At 59.7% G+C, this 10,816-nt stretch overlaps 1 protein-coding gene across 2 annotated transcripts in view; it reads left to right on the top strand.

Moving 5' to 3' along the window:
- Nucleotides 1-354: 354 nt before the first annotated feature.
- The window catches only part of ETNK2 (ethanolamine kinase 2), an 18,522-nt gene continuing 8,060 nt past the window's right edge, over nt 355-10,816 (top strand). Inside the window, exons 1-4 of one of the 2 annotated variants that reach the window (XM_046681761.1) lie at nt 359-843; nt 2,462-2,721; nt 5,677-5,799; nt 10,453-10,595. In XM_046681761.1, coding sequence (XP_046537717.1) covers nt 586-843; nt 2,462-2,721; nt 5,677-5,799; nt 10,453-10,595 — 784 coding nt within the window. In that variant the 5' untranslated portion in view covers nt 359-585. Of the gene's footprint in view, nt 844-2,461; nt 2,722-5,676; nt 5,800-10,452; nt 10,596-10,816 lie in introns of both variants that reach the window. The other variant, XM_046681762.1, reaches the window with a different exon arrangement.

Raw genomic sequence — 10,816 nt, 5'->3', positions numbered from 1 at the left:
CTTTCTCCAGGAGTCAAGGGACTTGGGGCAGCGAGCCGGCGAACAAGAGCGCGAGCCCAAGCTGACCTTTTGGAAGCAGCCGGATCTCCATAGTCCAGGACAGAGTCGGGGCGCAGGAAGAGACCTCCCCCGTCCCCGCCCCAGGAGGCCCAGGGAGAGCGGCCGCAGCCGAGGTGGGAGGGAGGAGGCCGCCTCACCGCCTCTCGAGCCGGGAAGGGAGCCGGGGCGGAGACGCCAGGGACCCAGGTGGGGGCGGCCCCGGGCCGGGCCCCGCCCCGGCCCCGCCCCTGGCGTCACGGCCTCCCGGCAGTGTCGCCCCGCCCGGCGCTCCAGGTAGCACGCCCGTGGCGCTCCCCAACGGCCGGCGAGCCCGGGAGGGGACGTCCCCACGGCCTCCGCCTCGCGGCCCTCGCCCGTGATGTCACCAGCGCGGCGGGCCCGGCGTCCCCGGGTCGGCCTCGGGCGCCGGGCCGCGGGCTCCTGAGTCACGGGCTGCCCGCGGCCCCTCCTCCAGCGCTCCCACTCGCGCCGGCCCTCCGCAGGGGCTGGCGTTGGCGCGAGGCTCCGAGGGGGCGGGGGCCGCGGATGGCTGTGCCCCCTCCGGCTCCTCCGCCGCGCTCGCCCGCGCACCTGGGGAGGCGGGCGCCGCGCGCACGTTGCTCATGGGGCATGGAGGAGAAGGCGGCGGCCAGCGCGGGCTGCCGGGCGCCGCCGGGCCCCCCGAGGTCCGGCGCCGTCCCGTGCTTCGGCATATCCGTGGACCAGGACGACATCCTCCCCGGCGCCCTGCGCCTCATCCGGGAGCTGCGGCCGCACTGGAAGCCCGAGCAAGTTCGGACTAAGGTAGCCGAGCGGGCGCGGGGTCTGGGCTGTGGCCCTGCCAGGGCTGGAGCCGGGGCGTGGGGACGTCTGTCCGTGCATCCTCCCGGGTGTCGGTGCGGGCGCGCGCGGCTGCTGCGCAGCAAGGGGTGGGATTGGTGTTTTGTGTATGTATCTTTCTCCCTCTATTTTGGTCCCTAAGCAAAGCTAGGCTCCCACCTCCGTCGGCCCTGCACACACCCCCGTCCTCTTGGGGTCTCCTGCCCACTGTCAGCATGCTGCGCGAGCAGGCCCCACCCCCTGTCGCGGCGTGCTGGTGCCCCTGGCTGCCCAGAGGCACGTCCCCAGCCGGCTCTGAAGCCTGAGGCGGCGGGAACTTTTAAGGGAACCCCCACACGCACACACACATGCTGCTCCTTCTCCACCCTGGGTGGGAGCAAAGCCGCCAGACCCTGAGCGGCCCTGCAGCCCCGGGAGCCACCCCGAGGATGTGAGGCCAGCCCCAATCTCTGCTCTTGGTGGCAGCCCCGCCATGCGCCCCCACAGGGCGCTCCCCAGCCCAGCTGGGCACACTCTCAGGGACACAGATGGAGGCAGAGCCTCGGCTGAGGAGCCTCAGGCTGACTCCCCAGCTGACCTGCGTCCTCTGAAAAGTCTTCACCTGCCTGCCCTCCCCTGACCCCTCTGGGAGCTGCCTGTGGAGGAAGGTGCCCTGAGCCGGGCACCTGCAGCTTGCGCCGGAGTGGCAGGGGCTCTGCGCTGGGCCTTGGGGTGGGGGAAGGCGGGGTCAGGACCAAGTGTGGAGGCTGACAGTCTTCTCTTGCAGGAGGAGTAGGTGGGTAGTGTTTTCAGAATAAAAGGCCCACTCTGGTGTAAGACTGTCCCGTGTCAAGCAGGCCTGAAGCTGATTCCAGCGCCAGTTAACATGCTGTCTGCCAGTCTCTCCTCTCTCTGGGCCTCAGTTTCCCTACCTAGAACTAGTGCAGATGTCCTCTAAGGCCCCTTCCAGCTTCGTCAGGCTGTGCCCCGTAAATTCCATGGTTCATTCCTCCCTGTCACCCTACCCAGAGAGTCCGCTCTCCCAGCCCAGGGTCCCCTGCCGCTTCTGGTGGGAATCCAGAGGCCAGGTGGAGCCTTGGCCACGAAGCCCTGGGGTCCCGCACCTCTGCCCCTGAGGGCCAGCGGACAGCAGACAGCCCTGTGCCTTGCAGGGAGTGAGAGGCCGCGGGTCGGATGTGCTCCTCCTGGGCGACTCCTGGCCTTCCTCTGCGCATTCTGGTCTGTGGAGGTTTCATTCAGGGCCAGGGTGGAGGAGTAAGGAGGGGGGACTTCTAACCACCGATTGGTGTGGGAGTTCCTCCACTGCCAGATCCCATCCACTAGAGGCAGGCCCGGGAGGAGTGAGTGCCGGGGCTGAGCCCAGGCTGCCGTCTTCTTCCTGAACTCTGTGGTCCGCCTCAGGCGTGGAGGCGGAGTGGAGCACTGGGAACAGTGCTGAGCTTGGTTAAGTGAGGGGGCTAAAGGCCTGGGGGTCCTGCGTGGTGCGCTCAGCATTCAAATGAGCTCCCCGTGCTGGAGCTGGGGAGCCCGAGGGCAGGAGCGGAGGCCCTGCCCACACGCCCTTGCACTGTCCCCATGCTAGCGCTTCACTGATGGCATCACCAACAAGCTGGTGGCCTGCTACGTGGAGGAGGACATGCAGGACTGTGTGCTGGTCCGGGTGTACGGGGAGCGGACGGAGCTGCTGGTGGACCGGGAGAATGAGGTCAGGAACTTCCAGCTGCTGCGAGCACATGGCTGCGCCCCTAAGCTCTACTGCACCTTCCAGAATGGGCTGTGCTATGAATACATGCGGGGCATGGCCCTGGGGCCTGAGCACATCCGTGAGCCCCGGCTTTTCAGGTGAGTAGGGTGCCCAGGTACCCTTCGTCTCTACTATTCCTTTGGCCTGGGCTTTGAACTCCTTGGCCAGCTTCTTATGGTGTCCATGAATGAGTGTCTTAAGATCTGTGAACTCCCTGAAATTGCATGAAAAATGTTTGTGCGTTTATGTGCATTGCTCTGCAGACAGGGGCAATAGCTTTGTGTAGGTTTTCAGTGGGGCCTGTTAGAAGGATGAGTTCTTGAGGAGGCGAGTGAGAATTTTGGTAAACATTGGACCAAAGGACCTGGTTCCCTAAATGCAACAGGGCTCTGCTTCCTGGCCCATGCCTCAGCCTTCTGCCCACCCCAAGTCTGCCCTGGAAACATTCTGGAGCCTTGGAGATGAAATCTGAGCCGAATCCCCAGAGTGGATGGGGTTTCCTGCCCTCCCCCCACTCCTGCCAAGAGCTCAGGCCTGCTAGCAGAGTGGGCCCCATCCAGGGTGAGCATGGTTTTACCAGCCCAGAGAGAAGCCATCCCTCCCCCGGTCTGAGCTCCTTTCGGGTTCCCTGACAGGTGGGAGCCCAGGTTTGAGGAGCTGCCAAGGCTTCCTTCCAGAAGCTCACCAGAACCATGGCCCGCGGGGAACCCCTCCCATTAAATGCCTGGATAGGACTGTGTAGGACCCAGGAATTGGACTTGACCTTCAAGCCCTGTGGATGCCGCTGTGGGGTCTGGAAGGGGTAGAACCAGAGAGGAGCCCAGAGTGCATTCCCTCTCTCTGGCCATGCTAGGCAGGGGAGTCTGCCAGCTCTCGCCTTCCTCCTTCCAATGCCACGTCCACATGCAGGGCACTCAGATGCCAGTGAGGCCCCAGGCAGATGAGGTTTACGCCTGACACTGGGGACAGCCACACAGGGGTCTGCCTGGGATGCTTGGTGTCTGTCCTGTCTCACCCAAGGGGAAGGAGCCTGCCACATTCCGAGGGGAAACAAGCCCACCCAGGGAGTCAACCAGGAAGCTTCCTTGCCCCCTCACCTGGTACCCAGTGAACCCCAAGTTAGTGCATCTGGGCCTGTTTGCAGAGACCTTCTGGCAGGCCCTCTAGGGACCTAGAAGAAGGGAATCTGAGAGCCGCCCGCCCGTGCTCCTGAGCACTGCGTCTGGGGCTGGTGAGTTGTGTTTTCAGCTGTCTGTGTGGGTCTGCAGGTGGGGGACATACAAACCTGTGCAAGGGTCTTCTCAGGCTCCGGCTGAGCAGCTGCTGCGCGCCCACCTGGAGGTGTGAGGTCAGAGCAGGGCGAGGGACCTGTCCTGGCTTCTTGCACCAGCTTCCTCCCAGCTGTCCCTCAGTCTGGTGCAAATAAGCTCCTATCCTGGCAGCTCCTCACCACTCCGTCTCCCCCCAGCTCTGTGAATCTGATGCTGCCCCTCGTTCTCTCAGGGAGACAATTACCATTGTCAGGAAGATTGAAGCTGGATGTAGGTTCACTAATAAGAACTTTACATTTGGGGAGAGCCAGAAATTGGGATGGGTATAGGAGGTAGGCCCTTCCTTGGTGGTTTTCCCAGGATAGACCATTGTCCTTCTGGGGTGAAGGTGGAGCTCTGAGGGAAAGGCAGGGAGGAGAAGTACCTCTTTCTCCTACTACCTCCCCATGTCCCCTGAACCCCAGCTCCCACCCTCTGCCTGCCAAGGCTCTGCAGTGTAAAGATGCTGAGTGTTGAGGTCGCTTTCATTGCTATTCCAGACAACAGCCCTATTGATGTCCAAGGAAACGCTCTGTTCGTGCTCTATTTGGAATCTTCTTTTGGGAAGGGAAGGCCTGCGTCTCGGGTCTCTTTCTCTGCCTTGCCCAAACCCTGGTGGGCTCCCTCCTGCCCCAGGGCCTCCAGCCTCTGAAAGCACAGCCTTCATCTCTCACCTACTGGGTGGCTGCCACACCCCTGCCCCTTGCACCGTTTAGGAGGTGGGGGCCTCAGGGGCTTCTGGAGGAGCCCCTAGTCTGCTCTGTTATCCTGTTGGGTGATGGCCTGCCCCTTCCCAGGACCTGGAACAACTTGGTAACAAGGTTTCAAACAGCCAATGCCTTTGTTGTCTTTCCCAGTGATTATTATTTGAGCAACAGGCAGAGGCGAAGGAAGCTTGAACATTGGAGGCTTGGCAGCCGGGTGGGGGCTGGGACTCCAGAAGGGAGGGCTGGCAGAGGGCTGGGGGAGCCCAGCTGGCACATAGGGCCTTGATGCTGAGGTCCTTATCAAGGCCCTCCCTCTCTGACCGGTCAGTCCTCCGTCCACCCCCGCCCTCTCCCGGCAGCCTTGCCCAGTGCTGCTTTCTCCTCTCCCCACCGCCCCCTCCTTCTCTCCCGGGGACCTTGGATAATGTCCACAGGAGAGCTTGAAAATAGACCGCTGGTTTGTTTTGCGGCCTTGGCACCCAGCCGCCAGCATAAACTCCCTGCCACAGAGGAAGGGGCTGCCCTGCACGGCCTGCTTCCCTCCCCACCTTGGCCAGGCTGATAAGAGGTGGGCGTTCCCTCCCTGCCTGGCACACCATCTCTGATCCCTTGGTGCCCTGCACTCCCCTCCCCCTGAGGGCATGGGTCAGAGTCCAAGCAGGGAGGAAGGGTACCACCTCCATCCCCAGGTGACCTCTCTGTCCTCAGGGATTGCTATGGGCACAGCCTTGGGGTGGGGCCAGGTCACTGACCTGTGGCCAGCAGCCCACTGCTTTGCCCTTCCGCTGCCTGAAGCCACCCGGCTCTGGAGAGGGCATGGGAGCTGCTGGGCCAAAGGCTTTCTCTCCCTTTCATGCCCTCTGCTGAGACCCTCCTCCTGCAGGACCCAGAGCTCCTGAAAGATTTGTAACAGCCCCACACTTGCCCTCTGGTTAGCCCCCAGTGGGCCCTGTAGGCCCCTTTCTGGGCAGGAGGGGCTGAGCCGAGGGGGGCCTGCCCCACACTGATATACTGCCCTTCCTGTTTTCTGCTGTAGGCTAATCGCCTTAGAAATGGCAAAGATTCACACCATCCACGCCAATGGCAACCTGCCCAGGCCCACCCTCTGGCACAAGATGCACAATTATTTCACCCTCGTGAAGAACGAGATCAACCCCAGGTACAAAGATCTGGGAGGGTTCAAGGCTGCCTCTGTCTCCACTGCCTTCATGTGATCCCCCCTTCTTTCAGCTCCATCCATCCCAGGAGGAGGTTTGGGGGAGTCGGTCCTGATTGCCGAGCCTGTGTCTCCAGCAGAGTTGGGCTGACCGACCACCCCCCAGGAGCTTAGATCCACAGTTTCATACCTGTGTGCTTATCTCTCCTTGAGTCTGCTGGTTGTGGCAGGGACTAGGGTTGGGGGCAGTGTCTCCCAGTTTATTTAAAGGATACCGGGGCTCAGAGACTAAGCTTTGCCCAATGTCGAGGCCTAGTCAGAGGCAGAGCTCGTTTTCCCAGCCCAGGGCCCTTTCTATCTGGGCTGCCTTCTGAGCAGTGAGAAGGGAGGGCTGGCCCTCAGAATGGGGTGAGACTGGGTTCAGACCAGGCAGAGGAGCTACACTCATCAGCCGACAAGCCCTTGGAGCCTCGAGGCTCCTGCTGCCTGCCTGGCTGCCTCTCGTCCCCACACGCTCCAGGGACACTGCCCCTACCTGGTTCAGATGGCTGGCTGGCTGCTCTCTCGGAAGGGGGTACTCCACCCATCCTGACACTTCCTTTCCTCAGGGAAGACGGACTTCCTACACAGTTAAGCTCTCTGGCCGGCACCCCAAGGGTCCTCCTGGCCTTCAGATGCCGACTCCCTGCATCCCACTGAGGGGTGAGGAAGAGATGGCAGGTGGAGAACAGAGTGCTGCCCCTCCTCGCGCCTCCAGGGGGGCGCAGCACTGAACCTCTGCTCCCTCATGCTCCCCACCGGGCTGAGCGCCATCCTTCTTCCAGAAGTTCACGGGAGCAGGCACAGAGGGATTTGGGGGAGGGGTATCTCCTTTTGCCCTCTGAGATGACAAGACAATAAACAACTCTGTCTTGGTCATGTGTCTCTGTCACATGTCCACACACATGCATGACTTTATCTGGATCCTTCCACTTAATGAACATCAAGCACTGCTTTGGGACTATTTGTCCAGGATGGCCCTTGTTCAGACCCTCTGTATCAAATGTCATCTCTAGGACAAGGACTGCCTTCTCCTTTAGGACTAGAACTGTGCAGGGCGAGCAGGATCCTTTGGTGTCTGCACGAACGGGACCCTCTGATCATGCAACGCACCATCTTCATTGGACAGATGGAAAAACTGAGGCCCAGAGAGAGGAGGGCACTTGCCCAAGGTGACATTGATCAGTGGCAGCTCAAGGACTAGAGTCCAGGCCTGTTGCTCAGGCATGACCCTTGCTACTGCAGCTTCCTTTGACTGTACTGTCACTGTGTGACCTTGGGGGTGACCTTCTTGGGAGGGGAGTGGTTCCTGGAGAAGAGCCAGCCAACCCCTTTGCTCTTGTCACACCATTGACCTTGGGCAAATCAAGTTTCTTAACCTCTTTGAGCCTTGTTAGGGGATGCTGTCTGCCCTAACTGCCTGATGTGCTCACAGCAGGGTGGTGGTGAGCAGTCACTTGGACAAGATGAAGCACTTTGCTCCAGTCATTGCCTAATAACCCTGACTTAGTCAGTCCTTCATTTCACAAACGTTGATGGATTGGGATTTAAAACAAAAACAAGAACTTGACATTTGCTCTGTCCTCAAGGGGCTTAGGAACTATCTGGGTAAATAGGACCTGCCCATGCATAGCTAGGAAAGAAGGCAGGGTGTATAATGTATGCTGAGGGTGGGGGAGCAGGGAGAGTCTTCTTGGCGGAGGCCGCATGGCAGAGGTGAGAAGGAAAGCCACTCTGGCTGGAGGATGCGGCATGAGCTTGGTTTGCTCCTAGATGAGCCAGCTGGAGCACACCTTCAGGAGGGAGTGGGAGCAGTCATACGAGATGGGCTGCAGGGGTGAGTTGGAGCTGGATTATTAGGGGTCTTAAATACCAGGTTAAGGAGCCAAGATTTAACCGAAGAGGCGGTGGAAAGTCATCGTGAAGGTGTTTGAGCAGGGGGCTCAGATCAGTAACTTGGCCATGACTGTGGGTTAGGAAGAAAGCTTTCCAATGTTGTAGAGGAAGATTTGGGTGGGAGTGGGGAAAGGGCAGGGATTTGGGGTAGGGGCTAGCTGAGGATGCTGTAACAGAGAGAGCAGACCCTGGGACTAGGGTTTTCAGCCTGGGAGCCTGGGAGTCCCTGCACCTTGCTAGGCACACATGCCCAGCCCGAGTGGAGATCCACTGATCAGGAGGCCTCGCGTCAGACCCTAGGCTTCTGCATTTTGGCAGGCTCCCCAGGTGATTCCGAGGCAGGGGTCAAGAAACCATGTTTCCAGGAGTGTTGCCCTAGGGCAGCTCATCGAGGGGGCGGACAGTAGGGGGATGAGGCAGAGACTTTGTGTACATCCATTTGGTAGTCTTGCTATTTGGGTGGGCATGGAGGTGTCTGCAGCGGCTGGGAGAATGTGGGGTTGATGATGGCGTGAGGGGCGTTAAGAGGCGACTCAGACAGGCTGAGTGGTATGAAGGAAAGGTGATGAGCCAGGAAGCTGGAGCACTTAGAAGGCCCACGGTGAGGGAAGGTACGCTGAGAGCTGAGTGGACGCTCGCCGGGCAGTGGTCCCTTGTTCAGGAGGAACTCCCAGGCTTCCTGGGGGGCCACCCCTCCTGCTGCCTCTGAGGGACAGAGGAGTGGGAGGAGCAGTTCTGGCTGCAGTGTGAACGTTTCTGTGGTGTGGTGGTGGTTGGTGTTCTGCCAACCCCACAGCCTTAAAAGAGTCCAGTGGTGTCAGGGCTGGTAGCAAAGCTGGCGACGGTTCAAGTGCTCGGGGAAGGGGAGCGGGCCGTGGAGGGAGGCTGCCGGGGAGATAGAGGCCACGGTTCCTGCAGTAAGCATCTGCATGGCCTTGGGGCGGGCAGGGTGGGGGTCAGACAGAGGTCATGGCCTGGGCAGCAGGTGTCTGGGGTGTTGAAGGCGTGTTTGCGGGCTGGGACCTGGGCAAACCAAAGGAAACCTCCTAGTCCTTCTCTTTGGATGGTCTCAGCCCAAGAACAGAAAAGAACCTTGAAAGAAAAGGTAGCTTCTTAAGGAGAGCCAAGCTGGAAGTGCACCTTATGCAGACCCGTCCACACAGATAAACTCCAGGGAGGATGAGGGACTGCCGCCCCCAGGTCGCCCGCTGACAGACCCCCTGGCCTCAGGGAGGCTGTGTGGAGCTTCTGAGGGGCACTGAGGCCCTTCCAGGCAGGAGGCTCAGCTCACTTCTGGATCCTTGGACAGGCCGAGGACTGCTTTCCTGAGGCGAGGAAGTAGAGTCCAGCTGTGCAGGAGACATCTGGAAGCTGGAAGGAGGCCTCTGCCCTTCCTTGAGCCTCAGTTTCCCTGTGAGGTTGGAGCAGAGACATAAGATCCTCTTTAGTTCTGAGCTTCTCAGAGCCTGGGAGGGAGCCTGCCACTCATCTTTTTCCAGGGGACATGGGGTGCCTTGGTCGCTGAGTCCTCTTGGCCGTGTTCTGACCTCTGGGCTGGGTGGGGGCGACGAGCCGTCTGTGGCAGGTCAAAGAGCACCTCATTCTCATCCTGCTGTGTGCACTCTGGAAGAGAAAGCAGACCCGGGACACGTGGATGGAGATTAAGCTGCAGCCACCTCCCCTCCCCTCATTGGTGGTTCTGAGGTTTTAAGGGCTTTGCTGACTATTTGGCTTTTCAGTGTAAACAGACCTGTGTGCTTCCTGGAGACCAAAGTTCAGAGCATCTGGGCACAGTGTACCCTCACCGACTTCCCAGTGCCTTTGGGAATGTTGCTGATTGACCCATGCACTGACTCCTCAACGCATATTTCATGCAGCAGAAATTCCCGCATGCGCCCTGGGACAGGGTAGGGCCAAAGGAGGGGTGGCCTCCTGCCCTCAAGCTGCCCCTGCACAGCCTGGCAGGAGTCTGGGACAAGGCAGGGTAGGAGGGGCGAGTTATTGGGAACTACAGAGCAAGTGCTTTTCTGATGCCCCGGGCTGTGGAGGAGTGAGCCCAGAAGGAATTTGCTGGCTGTCGTATGTGGGCCTGGGGGTCTCTCTGTTAGATGAGAAGTAAGACCACGTGATCTCTCTGGTCCTTTACACTGTGACACCAGGCACCAGAGTGTGAGGGAGACGCCCCAGGACTCGCCTCTGCCTCCTTGAGAGCGAGAGCGTGCTCCGGCCCTCCCCAGGGTACCGCCTCCGCCTGCCTTGTTTTAGAGAGCTCCCCCTCCCCCAGAAATTCCTCCTGGTCCTAAGAGCTGGCCTGTCTGCCTGCCCCCCTCCACCCCTGCTCTCTTGGTCTGCGCTGATTGAGTTGGGATGCTCCTTCCCACCTGCCCTGTCCTCTCCCCGTGCCTCCTCCTTCCCTTCCTTTCCCTTTCACAAAGTAGCAGGGATGCTGTTCGCTCAGGGACTTTTGTGCTTAGCAAAATGCTCTTACACCTATGTCTTCATCAGTTTCTTAGAGTAAACACAGGAAGTCAGAAGGACAGGAGGCCTTAGCACCGTTTTACAAATGACAAAAGTGAGGGTCCGAAAGGCTAGCCATTTGTTCAAGGTTCCTCTGCAGTAAGAGGTGGTGATGGAACCGGAGCTCAGAGCTTTTGAGGCCAAGCGCCTGCCTGTCTACTGTCAGCCCTCCCTCCACCAGCCACCTTTCTTGTCACTGTCCAGCCTTTCTGCAGATGTCCCCAAGGTAGAGGTGTTGGAACAGGAGTTGGCCTGGCTGAAGGAGCACCTGTCGCAGTTGGACTCCCCTGTGGTGTTCTGTCACAATGACCTGCTCTGCAAGAATATCATCTATGACAGCACCAAAGGTACGGCTTCTCTGGCCCGGCCGGGCAGCTGCAGGGCTTGGGCTGGCTCATCAGCTGGCTTCAGGGTTCTGTTCCTCAGGCAGGTACTTGGACAAGTGAAAGGAGACCTTCTGGTTTAGGTCTTAAGTTAATTTGTAGGAGAGAAATGGAAAAGGAAGCAGATTCCCACTTAGAAAAATCTATGCCAAGAAAGGACTCAAAGTGTGGTTTGTGGAAGTCCT

The sequence above is a fragment of the Equus quagga genome, chromosome 13, assembly GCF_021613505.1.
Source record: "Equus quagga isolate Etosha38 chromosome 13, UCLA_HA_Equagga_1.0, whole genome shotgun sequence".
In the NCBI taxonomy this organism is placed as follows: Eukaryota; Metazoa; Chordata; class Mammalia; order Perissodactyla; family Equidae; genus Equus; species Equus quagga.
Note: the sequence above shows the minus strand (reverse complement) of the source record. Positions and strands in the feature narration are given on the sequence as shown.